The following is a 21,997-nucleotide window of genomic DNA, read 5'->3' as shown; positions in this document are numbered from 1 at the left end:
TTCCCAAATATTTCATTTGAACTCAACATACAACCTGGCATCGTTTCGTTATTTCATGTGGTCTGTTACAAAATGCTCCTGTAAAAAGGGACACAAGCACATAATAATAATCATAATAATCATAATAATAATGTTGTCAATAATGATAATAATACTACTATTATATTCATATTGTTGTTAATAATATTAATATAATAATGGTAGTAATATCACAAAATGCTCCTGTAAAAAGGGACACAAGCACATAATAATAATCATAATAATAATAATAATAATAATGTTGTCAATAATGATAATACTACTATTATATTAATATTGTTGTTAATAATATTAATATAATAATGGTAGTAATATCACAAAATGCTCCTGTAAAAAGGGACACAAGCACATCATAATAATCATAATAATAATAATAATGTTGTCAATAATGATAATAATACTACTATTATATTAATATTGTTGTTAATAATATTAATATAATAATGGTAGTAATATCACAAAATGCTCCTGTAAAAAGGGACACAAGCACATAATAATAATCATAATAATAATAATAATGTTGTCAATAATGATAATACTACTATTATATTAATATTGTTGTTAATAATATTAATATAATAATGGTAGTAATATCACAAAATGCTCCTGTAAAAAGGGACACAAGCACATAATAATAATCATAATAATAATAATAATGTTGTCAATAATGATAATACTACTATTATATTAATATTGTTGTTAATAATATTAATATAATAATGGTAGTAATATCACAAAATGCTCCTGTAAAAAGGGACACAAGCACATAATAATAATCATAATAATAATAATAATAATAATAATAATGTTGTCAATAATGATAATACTACTATTATATTAATATTGTTGTTAATAATATTAATATAATAATGGTAGTAATATCACAAAATGCTCCTGTAAAAAGGGACACAAGCACATAATAATAATAATAATAATAATAATGTTGTCAATAATGATAATAATACTACTATTATATTAATATTGTTGTTAATAATATTAATATAATAATGGTAGTAATATCACAAAATGCTCCTGTAAAAAGGGACACAAGCACATCATAATAATCATAATAATAATGTTGTCAATAATGATAATAATACTACTATTATATTAATATTGTTGTTAATAATATTAATATAATAATGGTAGTAATATTACAAAATACTCCTGGAAAAAGGAGCACAAGCACAATAATAGTAATACAAATAATGATAATAATACTACTATTATATTAATATTGTTGTTAATATTAATATAATAATGGTAGTAATATTATTATTATAACAAAATAATAATATAATATAATAACATTACTATAACTAATAATAATTCTAATAAAAATAATAATAATAATACATTGAGAAACACACTTTACATCAAATAAATGATTTGAAAGTGCACATATAGCAGATTGCATGACACTTTTACATGTAAAATATGTGTAAAAATATAGGTGTAAAAATGGACTGTTACGTGTAAAATACTACATAATCCCCCCCGTCAATTTTGTTAAATGAATGCGGCCCCTGTGCTAACCCTATGAATCCAGTAATCAGCGCCTCTTACTGGCCATACTGGGATCTACTTCCTACTGTTCCCATCCAAACAGGCCAGAAGATGGAAGAGCGGATACTGGGAACTTAACTACCTTATGAAACAATATATGATACTGTTATCATGAGTGTAGCGTTACTACACACTTGGATATAAAAGCATAAAAACGTACTGCTGAAGATGATGTGTTCAGGGTACATCCAACCGGGGAGGGGCCTCAGGGAAGGAGTCCTATCTCAGGACTCGGTAGGACTGCCGCCACCATGACCCGACCTCAGATAAGCCAAAGAAGAGAATAGATTTAGTGTGAACGCTGCAAAGATTCATATAAAAATGATTTATTTTCAAGGAAACCATTGAAGAACACGGAATACAACAGGATTGATCATTCAATAGTCCAGAAAACTTGAAACATCAGAAAAGATCTCACAAACGTGACGTGTCAGAAACCAGGAATCCAAAACACTGGCTGGTGCTACAAGGGCTTTTTTTTCCCTCCTACGTCCTCAAACTTGAGATGACAACGTAGAAAAGTGACAGGGTTTGACATCGTCTTCCAAAAAGGGCAGGATGTCAATGTGCAAGATGCCTTCAGGTGCCTGAAGCCGCCCCTTCTTCATCTTACCATCATGGACCAGCACGCTTGGCTTTGTATTCATTTAGTCTATTCTAGCTGACATGACAGAACCTTAAAATATTGTTTTAGAAAAAAACCTTTGTTAACGGCACCTTATTACAGACAACTGCATGTAATGGAGTAAAGCATCACAGGAGTAAAGCAGGCATACTGCAAACAAAACACACTAACATATTCCTTTCTTTAAAAAAAAACTAACAATTCATACTAAAATCCCCCAAAATAACATGACTTAAAAAGCTTAAAAAGGAAAAAACCAACCTGTACATACAGTATATTTACAAGAATAGTCACTAATAATAATAATAATAATCCAGGTTTGACTGGCCGTTGTGGAAACGTTCCATAGAACCCAACATTCAGTTTTGTCCACCCAAAGTGGTGGACAAAACACCTTCACAGAGGCCGTGTTCAATCACGTCTGAGTGCTTCTGCACGAAACATCTCATTTTGCATTTTTTTTTATATTAAAAAATGAAGAACGTCAATGTGAAATTTGTGTATCGATCCACGGAATACACCCTTGTGGGAGACCCAGGGGTCTTGCGTTTTCCAACGTTGATCCATCGGCGAGCTCTGCGCGCTCAGTCGGACGGCAAGAGGTCGTGCAAACGAAAGCGCTCTCTGATGTGTGGTCTGACGTCTTCATTCTGATGGCCGGAAAACACGCAGTTCAGCCAATTAGCGTGTGGAAAATATAGTATAAAATATAGTATATACCAACAAAAGCACTCCAAGAGTCAGGCATGCTAACATTCGCATACTAGCACTTAGCATGATAAGTGGCTAACTACAAAAACAGCTAAACATGCTACTATGCTAATATTAGCATGCTAGCAAATCTAACATTAGCATTCTAACTATGTATATGTGTCTACCTATAGGTATATACCTATATATATATACATACATATATATGTATATATATATATATATATATACATACCTATATATACCTACATATATATATATACCTACCTATATATATATATATATATATATATATACACACCTACCTATATATATACATATATATATATACACCTACCTATATATATATACCTACCTATATATATATATATACCTACCTATATATATATACCTACCTATATATATATACCTACCTATATATATACCTACCTATATATACCTACCTATATATATATATACACCTATATATATACCTATATATACGTATATACACACATATATATATATACACCTATATATATATACACCTATATATATATACACCTATATATATATATATATATACACCTATATATATATACTTATATATATATATACCTATACCTATATATATACCTATATATACATATATATATACAGTATGTCACAAAAGTGAGTACACCCCTCACATTTCTGCAAATATTTTATTATATCTTTTCATGGGACAACACTGAAGAAATGAAACTTTGCTACAATGTAAAGTAGTCAGTGTACAGCTTGTATAACAGTGTAAATTTACTGTCCCCTCAAAATAACTCAATACACAGACCTTAATGTCTAAACTGCAGGCAACAAAAGTGAATACACCCCTAAGTGAAAATGTCCAAATTGGGCCAAAAGTGTCAATATTTTGTGTGGCCACCATTATTTTCCAGCACTGCCTTAACCCTCTTGGGCATGGAGTTCACCAGAGCTTCACAGGTTGCCACTGGAATCCTCTTCCACTCCTCCATGACGACATCACGGAACTGGTGGATGTTAGAGACCTTGTGCTCCTTCACCTTCAGTTTGAGGATGCCCCACAGATGCTCAATAGGATTTAGGTCCGGAGACATGCTTGGCCAGTCCATCACATTCACCCTTAACTTCTTTAGCAAAGCAGTGGGTGTCTTGGAGGTGTGTTTGGGGTCGTTGTCATGTTGGAATACTGCCCTGCGGCCCAGTTTCCAAAGGGAGGGGATCATGCTCTGCTTCAGGATGTCACAGTACATGCTGGCATTCATGGTTCCCTCAATGAACTGTAGCTCCCCAGTGCCGGCAGCACTCATGCAGCCCCAGACCATGACACTCCCACCACCATGTTTGACTGTAGGTAAAACACACTCGTCTTTGTACTCCTCACCTGGTTTCCGCCACACACGCTTGACACCATCTGAACCAAATAAGCTTGTCTTGGTCTCATCAGACCACAGGACATGGTTCCAGTAATCCATGTCTTTAGTCTGCTTATCTTCAGCAAACTGTTTGTGGGCTTTCTTATGCATCATCTTTAGAAGAGGCTTCTTTCTGGGATGACAGCCATGCAGACCAATTTGATGCAGAGTGCGCCGTATGGTCTGAGCACTGACAGGTTGACCACCCATCCCTTCAACCTCTGCAGCAATGCTGGCAGCGCTCAGGCGTCTATTTTCCAAAGACAACCCCTGGATATGACGCTGGGCACGTGCACTCAACTTCTTTGGTCGACCATGGCGAGGCCTGTTCTGAGTGGAACCTGTGATGTTAAACCGCTGTATGGTCTTGGCCACCGTGCTGCTGCTCAGTTTCAGAGTGTTGGCAATCTTCTTATAGCCTAAGCCATCTTCGTGTAGCGCAGCAATTCTTTTTTTCAGATCCTCAGAGAGTTCTTTGCCATGAGGTGCCATGTTAAACTTCCAGTGACCAGTATGAGAGAGTGTGAGAGTGATAAAACCAAATTTAACACACATGCTCCCCATTCAGACCTGAGACCTTGTAACACTAATGGGTCACATGACACTGGGGAAAGAAAATGGCTAATTGGGCCCAATTTGGACATTTTCACTTAGGGGTGTATTCACTTTTGTTGCCTGCAGTTTAGACATTAAGGTCTGTGTATTGAGTTATTTTGAGGGGACAGTAAATTTACACTGTTATACAAGCTGTACACTGACTACTTTACATTGTAGCAAAGTTTCATTTCTTCAGTGTTGTCCCATGAAAAGATATAATAAAATATTTGCAGAAATGTGAGGGGTGTACTCACTTTTATGACATACTGTATATATATATATATATAGGTGTATTTTGCATCCAAGATGTTGAGCAACTTGTCGGCATACACCTACACTATATATATATATATATATATATATATATATATATATATATATATATATATATATATATATATATATATATATATATATATGGCATTGGCATGCTGTGATGAAATGGATGGACTTTGTGCTTCGTCATTGGTGTGAACACCTACCAGCTCCACCAGCTTCTCCAGGAAAGGAACCAGCTTGAGAAGCTCGCTGTCATTCCGATCCACAAACCAACTCTCAATAGGGATCCCATTGGACAGCTGGTTAGAAGAACAACCCGCCTATTAAAACAAACATAAAAAGCTCATTAAACAGCACTTCTTACCTGATAGGCGAAGGCTTGTGGCGAGTTGTCGATGATTATCGTCTTGGAAAGATCTCGTCCCAAAATGTTGAGGTCTTTGATGTAATTTCCTTGAATGCAGACACAGTGCTCACGAAAGAGACGATGTCTGAACGACACACAAGAACACGCAGATTAGAAAAGACGTGGATGGTAAGCACCACGACGTATGGGGTTGGTGCCAAACAAACATCTATTATTTGGGGTAAGACGTCGGCCCGGGCGTACGGCACAAAATCTAATCAACTTTATTTGTAGCGCACAAATGAACAGCAATACAACAAGAAGAAGATGTTTGGTTTTGTGGTGGTGTCTTTGCTGAAACTGTTGGACACTCTACGGAGTATTCCTTTCTGCTCATGGTTGGACAGCTTCAATCCCAAGAAAATGATGGATGCTGCACCTTGTTCACTTTCAATGCACTGACGATGGTCCCCAAACTGTGGCTCTCAGTTTTGCGAGCCACACCTTGATGGCGGTCATGGATGCATTGTCTTGAAAGGACAACAAAATAAATATGTGACTGACCTGACCAGCTGCTTTTTTGGATCCAAGATGTTGAGCAACTTGTCGGCATACACCTTCTTGGATGCCGTGAAGAGGATGATCTGTGGCATGAAAGAGGAAGAGAAGATATCAAGCATGACCCCAGTGTGGCGTCAGATAAGCACAGGTCATATTGCAGTCAGTGAAGAAACTCACCTCGTACATTTGAGACATGCGCTCAAGAAACTCTCGGAAAAAGGGCCTCAAGCGCACGTAGACCTGAGACAGGAAGAATAGGAATGTAAAGAGGAAGGGGGAATATGGCCGCCAAAGCCACTACCTGGTATATTACGTCCTGGAAGAGCACAGGAAAGGTCAGTGCGGCGTCTTCCAGCTCATTCAAACTGCAGTGGACCAGAGTTTCATCCTGAGAAGGTAGCAATCAGTCAAATACCAAACATCTACTCAACACCCAGCCGACAAATCCCTGGCTGCTTACCAAATCGAGGACTAGGGAAAACTCCGGCGTGCTGCGGGTTTTCAAAGGTAACGCCGGTTTGCGTGTCAGCTGCTCCTCTGTCAGAGGCGGCACGTGCTTAATGAAGAAGTACCTTCAAAGCACAAACACGCAAACATGGCGACAATCAGTGTGGATTTACAGCGTACTGCAACATGGAGAAGCTAATTGCTGATGCTGGTTAGCCGGGTCCTGTTAAGGCAGGGGTGGGCAAACCTTTTGACTTGTGGGCCGCGTTGAGTTAACAAAATTATGCGGGGGGCCAGAGCATATATTTAACACACACACACTATTTTACGCTCATAATTCTAACAGTCCGCCTTGAATTATTTGTCTAATTTTATTTGTAAAAGTGTCATACTATCAGCGATATGTCCTCATTTCCCTCAAATTACAAAATGTTATTTTACATTTTTTTTTAACTGACCAAGACATATTAAAAGTTCTCTGAAAGTAACTGGCGGGCCGGATTGAAACACTTGGTGGGCCGCATGTGGCCCCCGGGCCGTAGTTTGCCCACCCCTGTGTTAAGGAGATACCATAGGAGATGTTCCACATACTGCTATTGGGTGATTTATTTTACATTCCAGCTCATCAGTCACCGAGGGGACAGTCAGGATTTGGGTCTACTTACGGGTCAAACACCTCCCAGTCTTCCTCGTATGATGGCTCTGCGGGGGCCGAGGGTAAAGAGTTTGGATAGCTGCCATCTGGCAAACAACCAGGATCTGTTCATGGAAAATAATAATAATAATAAATGTGCAATTGTTCAAGTCTCGTGTACATATAAGAGAAGGTTGGAGGTCTGTAGGCCTCAGTGCGGTGAGAGGGTGTTACCTGTTAATGAGGGCATGTCTGTTTCAGTGACAATCTCTGCATCTTCCACGATGGAGTCTGACGTCATCGGCGGCCTCTGTGGGAACACGGGGGCGCCGTGACAAACGGCGATGCCCTCGGAGTAGGTGAGCGTGCTGCTTGGCATCTCCTCTGCTTGCTCCATGTCCAGTTGCTTCATGATCTCCTCCGCCTCCATCGCTTGGCCGGGAGAGTCCGAACCAGGGGTGGCTGAAATGAAGAACACAACATCAACAATAGTCACGTTTACATGACTCTTTTGTCTTTCCGAATGGAATCTTTGACTTTTCCAAAAAACAATGGTATACATGGAAAGGAATATTCCAATATGTGGAATGTGTCCAGTGCTGAATGCATTTTTAAAACGGAGGAACGTCTCCAGCTGTCATGTCACGTCATATCTGAGCATACGCTGAAAGAACCCGGGATACATTTCAACAGGAAAACATTCAATTCAATCTTATTCATTTCACAATTAAACTCGGGATATGTTTTAAGAAAAAGTGGAATTATGAATGAATGATAGGAGGGTTTAGATCAGGGGTGGGCAAACTTTTTGACTTGTGGGCCGCATTGATTTAACAACATTGACGGGGGGGGGGGGGGGGGGGGGCAGACTATATAATATTTTACACGTAACGGTCAATTTTACACATATATTTTACACACGTTTTACATGTAAAAGTGTCATGCAATCTGCTATATGTGCACTTTGAGATTATTTATTTGATATAAAGTGTGTTGTAAATTAAGTGTATAATAATAATGATGATTATTATTGTTATTTAATAATTATTTTTAATTTAATATTATTATTAATATTAATAATAATAATACTAAATAAAAACAATTATTAAATAACAATAATATTAATTAATAATTAATAATTATTTTTAATTTAATATTATTATTAATATTAATAATAATAATACTAAATAAAAATAATTATTAATATCAATAATAATAATACTAAATAAAAATAATTATTAAATAACAATAATAATCATCATTATTATTATTGTTAATTTTTAATTAATTATTTTTAATTTAATATTATTATTAATTATTATTTTAATTTATTATTAGTTAATATTATCAATGACAATAATTAATAATATTATATTGATTATATTATTAATACAATTATTATTTATTTAATATTATTGGAAAAGATATATTTTTTATATTTATTATTATTATTATTATTATGTGCTTGTGTCCCTTTTTTTAGGAGCATTTTGTAAACAACAGACCACATCAAATAACGAAATTGATAAACCAGCTACTTCAACCATCAAATAATGATGATTATTATTGTTATTTAATAATTATTTTTATTTAGTATTATTATTATTAATATTAATAATTGTTTTAATTTAATATTATTATTAATATTAATAATTATTTTAATTTATTATTATTAGTTAATATTATCAATGACAATAATTAATAATATTATATTGATTATATTATTAATACAATTATTATTTATTTAATATTATTGGAAAATATATATTTTTTTATATTTATTATTATTATTATGTGCTTGTGTCCCTTTTTTTAGGAGCATTTTGTAAACAACAGACCACATCAAATAACGAAATTGATAAACCAGCTACTTCAACCATCAAATAATGATGATTATTATTGTTATTTAATAATTATTTTTATTTAGTATTATTATTATTAATATTAATAATTGTTTTAATTTAATATTATTATTAATATTAATAATTATTTTAATTTATTATTATTAGTTAATATTATCAATGACAATAATTAATAATATTATATTGATTATATTATTAATACAATTATTATTTATTTAATATTATTGGAAAATATATATTTTTTTATATTTATTATTATTATTATGTGCTTGTGTCCCTTTTTTTAGGAGCATTTTGTAAACAACAGACCACATCAAATAACGAAATTGATAAACCAGCTACTTCAACCATCAAATAATGATGATTATTATTGTTATTTAATAATTATTTTTATTTAGTATTATTATTATTATTATTAATATTAATAATTGTTTTTAATTTAATATTATTATTAATAATAATTATTTTAATTTATTATTATTAGTTAATATTATCAATGACAATAATTAATAATATTATATTGATTATATTATTAATACAATTATTATTTATTTAATATTATTGGAAAATATATATTTTTTATATTTATTATTATTATTATTATGTGCTTGTGTCCCTTTTTTTAGGAGCATTTTGTAAACAACAGACCACATCAAATAACGAAATTGATAAACCAGCTACTTCAACCATCAAATAATGATGATTATTATTGTTATTTAATAATTATTTTTATTTAGTATTATTATTAATATTAATAATTGTTTTTAATTTAATATTATTATTAATATTAATAATTATTTTAATTTATTATTAGTTAATATTATCAATGACAATAATTAATATTATATTGATTATATTATTAATACAATTATTTATTTAATATTATTGGAAAATATATATTTTTTATATTTATTATTATTATTATGTGCTTGTGTCCCTTTTTTTAGGAGCATTTTGTAAACAACAGACCACATCAAATAACGAAATTGATAAACCAATTGATTCAACCATCAAAAGGTTGGCTCAAGCCATGATGCCAGGTTGTATGTTGAGTTTAAATGAAATACTTTGGAAAGAACAGGCGGGGCGTATTCAAGCACTTGGCGGGCCGGATGTGGCCCCCGGGCCGTAGTTTGCCCACCCCTGGTTTAGATTGTGTTCCACACCCCTGTTCAGAAGGTGGCGCTAATGCACACCGAAATAATCAGAAGAAGAAGAAGAACGCACCCTGACAACTTTCCATTTGAGTGGTTACATGACATGTCAATCGGATTGGGAAAAGGAATATTCCACCCCTGTCAATCCAATGATATGCTCATTCCGATTGGCACTTTTCCTTCAGAATGAGGTGTATACAGAGGTTCCAGTCTTTCCGTTTGAGCAAATAAACCGAATGCAAGCGGAATCTAGTCTCTGCAGCCAAGTTAGCGCCATTAGCGCTTCCATCTCACGTTCCCCGTGATGACAAACTGTAAACATGGTTTTCATTCTTCGCTCCCGCTACTCTGACTTGCAACCTCCATATTTCTGCGGGGATATCTGATCATTGGACGTAGCAAAGGGATGCTAACAGCTTCCCCACGAGTGTCAACAACGGTGCAAGCGGCAAGATACAAACGTAATAAGATGAACATCCATCGCTGCACACTTGCCATCTTCAAACATGAGACCTCCACATCAAATCTATATCAATATGAATATGATATGCTTGTTTTTGATATCGTGCTTAACAGAAATATCATTTTTTTTTTTTTAAATATGAATATATGCCTCCCGGACGCCTCCCTGGGGAGGTGTTCCGGGCATGCCCAGCCGGGAAAAGGCCCCGGGGCAGACCTAGGACATGCTGGAGGGACTATGTCTCACAGCTGGCCTGGGAACGCCTTGGTGTCCTCCCGGTGGAGCTGGAGGAGGTGGCCGGGGACCGGGAAGTCTGGGCTTCCCTTCTAAGACTGCTGCCCCCGCGACCCGGACCCGGATAAGCGGAGGAAAATGGATGGATGGATGAATATATGTCTTCTACATTATTTTACCAGTTTTGGTTGCTGGTGAGAAGAAGTTGAAGACTGGAGAAAAGATGGTTCCCAGCAGGGTGGTGCGGGGCGGACTGCTCGCTGCCTCAACGGGGGCTTCTAGCTTGCCGTTTGGCTTTAAGGGTTTGGCGTTGCAAGTCATCGTATCTAAAGAGACAGACAAAATGGAAGATATGGAAGTATTGCTCCACGAGGTTTCAAAGTTCAAGGAAAATGTACCTTTGACTGGACTCTTTCTGCAAACCCGAGAGACTGACTTGCTGGCAAGGCCTCGTGTTTGTGGTGTTGAAGAGATGAGGTCGCTTTCAGAGCTGCAATCAACACGGCTCCTCTTGGCGGGAATATCTGGCTCCACCTGCCAAATCAAAACTATATCAAAACCGCCTTTTGCTGCCCTTGTAATGAGGGTTAACCCCCCCCCCCACCCAAGGAGAAATTAAACACTCAAAAGGTTGTCGAAGTGGTGCAGGACATGGATGAGGACTGGAAGACAGGGGGAAGATGAGGTTCAAGAGTTCAAGGTGGAGGTGGGACTGCATCAGGGATCAGCTCCGAGCCCCTTCCTGTTTGCTATGGTGATGGACAGGCTGACAGACGAGCCTAGACAAGAATCTCCATGGACTATGATGTTTGCAGATGACATTTGTGGGATTTGGAGTGAGAGTAGGGAACAGGTGGAGGAGATGCTGGAAGAGTGGAGGTTTGCCGTGGAAAGGAGAGGAACGAAGATTAGCCGCAGCACGACGGAGTATATGTGCGGGAATGAGAGGGACCCAAGTGGAAGAGTGAGGTTACAGGGAGAAGAGATACAAAAGGTGGAGAATTTGAAGTACTTGGACGGAGATTGTGAAAAGGAGGTGAAGAAGCTTGTGCAGGCAGGATGGACGGGTGGAGAAAAGTGTCAGTGTCAGTGTCAGTGTGGTGAGACCAGCCATGTTGGTCTAGTTTGGTCGAGAGACAGCGCCACTGAGGGAAAAGTAGCAGAGATGAGGATGCTGAGGTTCACATTGGGAGTGACCAGGATGGATAGGATCAGGAAGGGGTACATCACATGTCAGAGAGGCCAGACTGAGATGGTTGGGACATGTCCAGAGGAGATACTGAGTAGATAGAAGGATGCTGCCAGGTAGGAGGCGTAGAGGAAGACCAAAGAGGAGCTTTATGGATGTAGTGAAGGAGAGAGAGAGACAGATGCAGAAGACAGGGTTGGATGGAGGATATTGATTTGCTGTGGCAAGGTCTGAAGGGAAAAGCCCAAAAGAGGAAGAAGAATTCATTGACACCAGTTCGACTCCCTCAGGGACCTTTGTCCTTTGAACAAATGATTGATGATCTATAAATGAAACCATTACTTAGTTCAATGTTTGATTTTGAACTTTTGAATTTGGTTTGGAGGGGGCAGGTAGGCATTTTCAGGGGTAAAGCTGACCCAAGGCTTGGAACCGCCAACAATCATCTCATTAGGTACGAGTTGTGAATGTGTACGTATCTCCTCAGGCTTACCTTGACAGAACTCCCTCGAATGAATTTCTTGATGGTGGAGACGAGACCCATTTCATTCTTCTGCATTTTGCCTCGTGGTCCTCCTCTCAGTGGTGACACTTCCACCGCACAGTGCTTCCTTTTGGCCTGAGACGTGACGTGGACTTGGCGGCCTAAGGTTGGCTGCTGAGGAGCTTTACGGGCTCTCAGCCGCATCGTGCTCTGGCATCACATAGAAGAATCTGAGGAGCAGACAACAGGTTCACACTTGAATTGAACTGAATTGGAGTGAAGGTGTCTTAAACACAATGACAGACGTTCAACACCAAGCATAATACTCACACTTTGTTTTTATACTGTGCTTTCCTTCTTTATTTAAGGACACAAATGACATTTATACCCCTTTGCAATTTACGACCAATTCTCCGACGGCCACATCTCTCATTACAAAGTCAAACCTCGGTTTTCCAACACCAGTTTTTCCGAGGATTCAAACTGAATCAATATTGCCCCAGTTATGATACAATATTGTACGTAGCAAGTCCGCTTGTCCAGTTAGCATGCTGCTAAGGCCTGTCACTATAATCACTAAATCAGGGGTGGGCAAACTACGGCTCGGGGGCCACATCCGGCCCGCCAAGTGTTTCAATATGGCCCGCCTATTTTTTCAAGTATTTCATTTAAACTCAACACATAACCTGGCATCGTGGCTTGTGCCAACTTTTTGATGGTTGAGGTAGCTGCTTCATCAATTTCGTTATTTGATGTGGTCTGTTGTTTACAAAATACTCCTGGAAAAAGGAGCACAAGCACAATAATAATAATAATAATAATAATAATAATAATAATAATAATAATGTTGTCAATAATGATAATAATACTACTATTATATTAATATTGTTGTTAATAATATTAATATAATAATGGTAGTAATATTATTATTATTAACAAAATAATAATAATAATATAATAACATTACTATAACTAATAATGATAATAATTCTAATAAAAATAACAACAATAATAATAATAATACATTTATAACACACTTTACATCAAATAAATTATTTCAAAGTGCACATATAGCAGATTGCATGACACTTTTACATGTAAAATATGTGTAAAAATATAGGTGTAAAAATGGACTGTTACGTGTAAAATACTACATAATCCCCCCGTCAATTTTGTTAAATTAATGCGGCCCGCGAGTCAAAAAGTTTGCCCACCCCTGCACTAAATCAATGAACTGCTAGGCCTGTCAGCATAAAAAAAAATTTTTTTGTTTTTTTTTTTGGAGACAAATAACTAAATAACTATAAAAGCAATCTTCACTGACTAAATGTCCTGCAAAAAAGGTCAGTAAGGATAATTCATAATGCCGCCTACAGAGAACATACTAACTCCTTATTTGTAAAATGACAAATACTTCAACTTGCTGATATAGTTCATGTTCAAACGGCTCAAATAATGCATAAGGCTAAAAATAAGCAATTAGCTAAAAATGTCATCCAATACTTCTCTACAAGAGAGGAGAAATATGATCTCAGGGAAGAAGTACATTTGAAACACTTCTATGCTAGGACTATGTTATGCTAGCCATAGCATTTCAGTATGTGGAATCAAACTATGGAATGGATTGAGTAAGGAAGTCAAACAATGCAGTTGATGTTTGCTAAATACAAGGATGAAGAGTCACAGCAGATCTTTTTTTGATCCGCATACTAATCTTTGGCTTGAGCCCTTTATATTCCGGATACCGATGATGGTTACTAGTAGAGATTCGAACCCAGGGCATCCGCTCCAAGGTCCAGAACACTAACCACTACACCACGGCGGGCTCAATCAAGTTATCAGGAAAATAATAATGAAGGGTGAGGTGAGTTTGAGGCTGGTGATGTGACCATCCGTCAGGCAGCAGTTATAAAGTAAAATTTGGGGGTGAGATGAGTTCTTGATATTCTCGTTTGTTTTTTTATGGTAGTACCTGTATATGGCTTAAGGCAGGGGTGCTCACACTTTTTCAGCATGCGAGCTACTTTTAAAATGACCGAGTCAAAATGATCTACCCACTACAAAAATGCAAAACATCTATTTATTTTCAAATGTATTGAGGATTATTTGTACGTACAATGTATGTTGATGTACCTTACATAACCAAATGAGCCAATATTGCAAAACACACATAATTAACTATTAACATTTTTTGTAATTACCTGAGTTTACTTTGATGACTTGCACTGAATTGAACCAGCCAGGGATGCATAGTCCGGACAGTAGCTGCTGATAGCCAGCCTCAAGCACACTTCCAAATGTTTATCAGTCATGGATAATATCCGTATCATAATATCCGTATAATATTCCATATCCGTATGGAAGTGATATGTTTTTGCCTTTTTACTTGGTCCAGCTCCTTCACTCATTTTAGTGACCATAAACTTTAGCAAGGGCTTAAAATCTGACGCAATTCGCCGACTAGCTTAGCACTTTGCATCGTTGTTTACGCATGAGCGGTGACCTAAAGGTCAAAATTCAGTTGTCATCTGACTGGTTGTCCTGTATGTCAATCAAGTAACGGGGATGGATGATAGGCTGACATCGTAAGTTCTGCTGCACTTAGAGACGTTGTTTGATTTGATTGGTCGCCCGAAGGGCAACATTCAGTTGTCATCTGAATGGCTGCCCTGTATATCAATCAAGTGACGGCATTGATGCTAGGATGATATTTTTTTAATGTCGATCGCTGGTCGATCGCGGCGTGACCAGTACCACCTCCGCGATCGACCGGTCGCTCGCGATCGACTTAATGAGCACCCCTGGCTTAAGGTTTGTAGCTATTTATACAAACCTCTGCTGAAATTCAATTATATATTGTTTTATATCGTCGTATTGTGATACATCTTAAAAATATTGTGATATAGCTAAGGTCCATATCGCCCAACAATAATACATATAAAGAGCTTGCAACCAAAAGGCACTAAATCCATTTTGGTGACGGTGACAAAAATCATCTCATTCCAAACTCTTTACATTGTATGTTTTTTAGTACAAGTAAAATAATGTTTCTCATGAAAGTTGGAGGTGTCAAGGTAGAGACATGCCTTTTATGGCGTAAAAAAAAACTTCCATGTTACAGAATACTGTAAAAACACAATTTGTGTTCTCCTGAATTGCATAACATACTGTACCTATCATACGTGTACTTAATGTACACAAACAAAACAGGATGCGCACTGATACTGGCTTTCTGTATGTGCAGTGACAATTGTATTCTTCTCTCTGATTGGTCAGATTATCAATAGATGGGAAACTTGGGCCAATCAGGATAAAGAATAAAGAAAGGGATTTAGCTCCTTTTGGTTGAAATCTGAAATGGAAATAGCGCCTTTTGGTTGAAAGCATCACTTTTTTCATATTTTTTAAAATGATTTCAAGACCAAAATATGTGATTTGGATACACATGACAGAGGTCTATTAAACTCATGAAAAACATGCAACTTAGTGGAAAGTGGATTTAGCGCCTTTTGGTTGCAAGCTCTTCATATATATATATTTACATATACATACAGTGCATTCGGAAAGTATTCACAGCCTTGTACCAAAATTGATTAAATTCATATTTTTCTCAAAAATTCTACACACAACACCCCATAGCGGCAATGTTTTTTTATTGTTGCAAATGTATTGCTAATAAAAAAATGAATAATCACATTTAAATAAGTACTCACAGCCTTTGCCGTGAAGCTAAATAAAATGAGCTGGCCACCATCTAAGCTGAGTGATCGGGGAAGGTGACCAATAACCCAGCGGTCACTGTCAGAGCTCCAGCGTTCTTCTGTGGAGAGAGGAGAACCTTCCAGTAGGACAACTACCTCTGCATCCATCCACCAATCAGGCCTGTATGGTAGAGTGGCCAGAAGGAAGCCACTCCTTAGTAAAAAGGAACATGGTAGCCCGTCTCAGACCATGAGAAACAAAGTTCTCTGGTCTGATGAGACAAACTCTTTGAGTGAATGGCAGGCGTTACATTTGGAGAAAACAGGGAACTGCTCATCACCAGGCCAACACCATCCCTACAGTGAAGCCTAGTGGTTGGTTTTCAGCAGCAGGAACTGGGAGACGAGTCAGGATGGAGGGAAAATGAGCTCTTGACCTCAGACCGGGGCAAGGGTTCATCGTTGAGCAGGACAATGACCCTAAACACACAGCTAAAATATCAAAGTGGCTTCAGAAGCACTCTGTGAATGTCCAGACCTGAATCCAATTGAACATTGAACATCTGGAATTGGCTGCGCACCAACGCTTCCCATCCAACCTGATGGAGCTTGAGAGGTACTATAAAGAGGAACGGGCAACACTAGCCAAAGATGGGTGTGCCAAGCTTGTGGCATCAGCTTCAAAACAACCCGAGGCTGTAATTGCAACCATAAGGGCATCAACAAACGCTAAGGCTGTGAATATGTGTTCATGTCATTTGGCACTTTTTTATTTTTAATAAATTGGCAACAATTTATTAAAAAATGACATTGTCGTTACGGGGTAGAATTTTTGACAAAAAAAAATGGAATCCATTTTGGAATACAATCACCCAGCCCTACAATAAAGTCAGAAATTTACTGGAATAAAGTCGGAATATTATGAGAATAAAGTCATAAATCAACAAGAATACATTTATGGTAATGGTTTTATTTCATTTGAACATTCATCAGATTCCAATTGAGTGCATCCCATAATCAGTTCCCAGTTCCACATGTCCAAAAGGAGTAGGAAGAAGCAAAGCTTATTAAATCCTACCCCTCCATCTGGTACTTTTACAATCACTAACTCTTACATTTGTTCACTTCCTGCTTTCCTAATGTAGTTGAAGTTTTTTAAATTTTGTTTACATTTTTTATCACGTACCAAAGTACTAGTAATTGGCTCATCGTTGTGCATTGTTTGATTCCCTTACTCAATCCATTCCATAGTTTGATTCCACATACTGATACTTTATTCTCACAAATTTACAAGAAAATATATTCTACAATTAAAGTCGTAAATTTACGAGACAAAAGTGGTATGATTGCGTATCATATGCGTCGGAGGGAAAATGGAGCATAGTGGTTCAGGATAAAGAAGGGAAACTTTGCTTTTATTTATATAACAGAACAGATGTTGACGCGATAGCTAGCCTTTTAGACAGGAAGTTCTTGTAAACATTAGCTGTATGGAAGTTACGATACCGACTTCCCGCCGAAAAGCGAGCTGAGAAAGAGAAAGGTGAATGAACTAAAATCCCATTTGACAGGACAGCAGTCGTTTTTCACACAACATACTTCAAAAGCGAAGGCGGCCACCAAAGCATCTTTCCGGGTGTGTCACGCCATTGTTAAAAACAAGAAGTCCTTCCAAGACGGAGAGATGGTAAAAGAGGCATTCGTTGAAGCAGCTGACTCATTGGTCCGGGACTTTAAAAATAAGGCAGATATATTATCTTCACCAACAAGCGTTAAGCGCTAAAACGCTCAACATGAAAGAGATCATGGATGTGGCAACGAAGATCGCGTGTTCTATTCGAGCCAGATCTCTTCAAAGACGGTTATTCCGCGCACATCTGGAGAAGGCTGACTGTGAGTTGCGACCACTGTGAGTTGTTGCTACATACTGACGCGAGATGGCTTAGTCGTGGGGAAATTCCTCCAAAGATTTCGAGAGCTCTGTCCGGAGATGAAGGAGTTTTTCCCGTGTATCTGGACATGCAGAATACAAGCAGCTAAATGACGGTCAGTGGCTGTTAGACTTGGCATTTTTAACCGATCTGACAAACTTGTTGAGTGACCTTAATCTTAAGCTGCAAGGAAAAGACCAAACAGTGACAAATATGATCAGCTCAGTTAACGCTTTCCAGGGCTGGACAATAACGTTGTACCGATGGCCCGGGGCAAGTTAAAACAAAATTGGGGCAAGTAAATCCAATCATTAATATTCCCGTAGGGCAAGTGCACTTTAGCATGCCGTACTGCCAAGAGTTTTTTTTAAAGCGGTTCTTGTTGGGTGTTGGTAAAACACGGACTGCGTAATTCCGCTGGTAATTTGCAAACTAATCCTTGCAAATCTTGAAATGGACCAATCAGAATCGTTTATTTAGACCGCGGTCCGTAATCCACAGTCCGCGTTTTACCCACATCCGTTCTTGTTCGCGATCAACCAATCAGTGATCGCTTGGCTACGAAAACATCCGTCATGGCGGCGCTGCCAACATGGTCTAATTCTGAAGCAAACAGCAAAAAGTGATGAAACAGTGCCTCCTAAACAAGTATTTTATTAGCGGTTAGCAAATCAAATGATGGCACAGGTGAGTGAATCACATTGCTGTGACAATTTGAAGTGGTCACAATGAAACACCACCCATTAGATCCAATACCAAGTGCTGATTTTGCACAAGCTACAAAATCTAGCGCTTCCATTTCTCTGTGGATTTTTCTCACCTTTGCTTCACAAATTATTGTTTGACCATTGAGCATTTTTTTCTGGATTAAAAACACTTTACTAGTACACAAATGTGTCAAATGTTTCATTGTGGTGCACAACTTCTAAATATCACTGCTTACTACGACTACCATGTGTGAGGTAGTATGGTAGTACTCTCATTTTATCTTTATTTGAGATTCTCATGTGATGCCACAAAAAATTAGATGATATCATTATGGCAGTCTTTTCATTTTACATGGGGCAAGTTCGGGCAAGTAGTTCTCACCTTAAGGATTCCCCATGGGCAAGTCATTTTGGTTTTTAATGTAGAGCCCTGCACAGGTTGATTCACTCGCATCAAACATTGCATCACTGTTTCACATGAACTCTTCCGGAGTGGAAGATGAGATCTTGACTCTACAAACCGACATTGAGCTGAAGTCGAGAGCTCATGGACAGTTCTGGAACTTAGTCACGGAGGAAAAGTACCCCAACATGAGGAAATGTGCTATCTCTTTGACTGCATTATTCATGTGAGTCAGCCTTTTCTTACATGAAGATCATTAAGTCCAAATACCGTTCCACCGTGACTGATGAACATTTGGAAGTGTGCGTGAGACTGGCTATCAGCAGCTACTGTTCGGACTATGCATCCCTGGCTGGTTCAATTCAGTGCAAGTCATCAAAGTAAACAAAATGTTAATAGTTAATTATGTGTGTTTTACAATATTGGCTCGTTTGGTTATGTAAGGTACATCAACATACATTGTACGTACAAATAATCCTCAATACATTTGACAATAAATAGATCAGGGGTGCTCATTAAGTCGATCGCGAGCTACCGGTCGATCGCGGAGGTGGTACTGGTCGATCGCTGGTCGATCGCGGCGTGACATTAAAAAAATATCATCCCAGCATCAATGCAGTCACTTGATTGACATACAGGGCAGCCATTCAGATGACAACTGAATGTTGCCCTTCGGGCGACCAATCAAATCAAACAACGTCTCTAAGTGCAGCAGAACTTACGATGTCAGCCTATCATCCATCCCCGTTACTTGATTGACATACAGGACAACCAGTCAGATGACAACTGAATTTTGACCTTTAGGTCACCGCTCATGCGTAAACAGCGATGCAAAGTGCTAAGCTAGTCGGCGAATTGCGAGATTTTAAGCCCTCGCTAAAGTTTATGGTCACTAAAATGAGTGAAGGAGCTGGACCAAGTAAAAAGGCAAAAACTGGACCAAGTAAAAAGGCAAAAAACATATCACTTCCATACGGATATGGAATATTATACGGATATTATGATACGGATATTATCCATGACTGATAAACATTTGGAAGTGTGCTTGAGGCTGGCTATCAGCAGCTACTGTCTGGACTATGCATCCCTGGCTGGTTCAATTCAGTGCAAGTCATCAAAGTAAACTCAGGTAATTACAAAAAATGTTAATAGTTAATTATGTGTGTTTTGCAATATTGGCTCATTTGGTTATGTAAGGTACATCAACATACATTGTACGTACAAATAATCCTCAATACATTTGAAAATAAATAGATGTTTTGCATTTTTGTAGTGGGTAGATCATTTTGACTCGGTCATTTTAAAAGTAGCTCGCATGCTGAAAAAGTGTGAGCACCCCTGGTGTAAATCATCACAGTAACCATGAGGATGATGATGATGATATCAGAGTGCTCCTGCGTCTGGGGAGTCAACTCAACAAAATCTAAAAGAAAATGTGTGAAATCTACAAAAAAATGCAGCCATTTCGGTCTGCATTTGTGTGTGTCATGCTGCAAGTGTTGTGCATTATGCCTGCAAAACAACAGTGATCACGTGGCGCCATTCCCGTGTGTGGATTCGGATGCAAAGAAGGTGAGCAGCGGGATGACAACATTCCCTCATATGGCTACCGTTCTCTTAACCGGTGCGTCTCATGCTAACCGCACGCCACGCCACGCCACGCCACGCCACGCCAGCGTGTTGCTTTAAGTTGCGGCCGTGTGACTTACACAACATGTCCAAAAATGTGTGTTCACAACACAACACTCGCCCTGTAACCACAGACAGCGATTGTTGATGTTAGCCCGCTGCTGGCTAACTTGACACAGACATGAACTACTCCTGAAACGGGACGCCGGCACCCGACGGGACTGTGAGTGTGTCATTAAATAGCAGTCAGCGGCTTCTTTTGTCTGCTGTGGATTTAAAAAATTGACACGATTCATTTCGTTGCTAACGTCGGTAGCTAGTTAGCATACAAGCTAACACAACGCGATCCATATAAAAAGAAAAAGTAATATTATCGGTAATATTATATTATCCAATTGAGACACAAGGGAGCCCCAAACACGACAGTAACGATGTCATCCTTTTCTCCAGCTAAGATCCGGTGTTGTTTTAATTCCCTCCATGACTATTTTCAGCCATTAGACTACGCCCCCTTCGTAGGCTAACCGCTAGCTAGCATGGAAGCTAAACGCAGGAGGGGTGAGACCAAACATTTCTTATTCACATGTCGTCCTTTTACTCACATAAAATGGAGGAAGGGCTTCCAAACGTCCGGTGGTCTTTTCAGCTAGCTGGCCGACCCGTGACGACCACCCGCTCCGACAGAGGTCGGGCCGTGCATGTAGCGGCAAGCTGCGGCGTCCGTCGCTGTCGACAGGCAGTCACAGATCCGCCATGTCCGAGGACGCCATTTCCCGCCTCCTCATCACAAACACACGCTGGTGCGCGCGAGAGTGCCGACACGCGCGCGAATCAACGTGGCTTCGTCGACAGGAAAGCACGCGGCTGGACACGCAACTTCCTAGAATGCTCACATTGGAAAGAACACATATTTCATACATTCGTGGGTTTCACGATCAAACAGCTTCGCTGAGATTTACATTATATTATATTATATTTATTACATTACATTTGATTATATTATATTTTATATGATAATAA

The 21,997-nt window shown here is 38.1% G+C and overlaps 1 protein-coding gene across 2 annotated transcripts; it reads right to left on the bottom strand.

Moving 5' to 3' along the window:
- Positions 1 to 1,915: 1,915 nt before the first annotated feature.
- ctdspl2a (CTD (carboxy-terminal domain, RNA polymerase II, polypeptide A) small phosphatase like 2a) lies at positions 1,916 to 21,888 on the bottom strand. 2 transcript variants are annotated; one of them, XM_058087323.1, is made up of 13 exons: positions 21,580 to 21,888; positions 12,616 to 12,836; positions 11,332 to 11,467; positions 11,113 to 11,259; positions 7,452 to 7,679; positions 7,249 to 7,342; positions 6,597 to 6,708; positions 6,438 to 6,524; positions 6,314 to 6,376; positions 6,140 to 6,219; positions 5,594 to 5,720; positions 5,433 to 5,528; positions 1,916 to 2,880 (listed from the first exon to the last, which is right to left on the bottom strand). In XM_058087323.1, exons 2-13 carry the CDS (start codon positions 12,808 to 12,810, stop codon positions 2,815 to 2,817), a joined length of 1,431 nt encoding a protein of 476 aa, XP_057943306.1. In that variant the 5' UTR covers positions 12,811 to 12,836; positions 21,580 to 21,888; the 3' UTR covers positions 1,916 to 2,814. The 2 variants fall into 2 exon arrangements, with proteins under 2 accessions (XP_057943306.1, XP_057943305.1); XM_058087322.1 differs by having other exon boundaries at positions 11,113 to 11,467.
- Positions 21,889 to 21,997: the final 109 nt, after the last annotated feature.

Source organism: Doryrhamphus excisus, chromosome 11, assembly GCF_030265055.1.
Source record: "Doryrhamphus excisus isolate RoL2022-K1 chromosome 11, RoL_Dexc_1.0, whole genome shotgun sequence".
In the NCBI taxonomy this organism is placed as follows: Eukaryota; Metazoa; Chordata; class Actinopteri; order Syngnathiformes; family Syngnathidae; genus Doryrhamphus; species Doryrhamphus excisus.
Note: the sequence above shows the minus strand (reverse complement) of the source record. Positions and strands in the feature narration are given on the sequence as shown.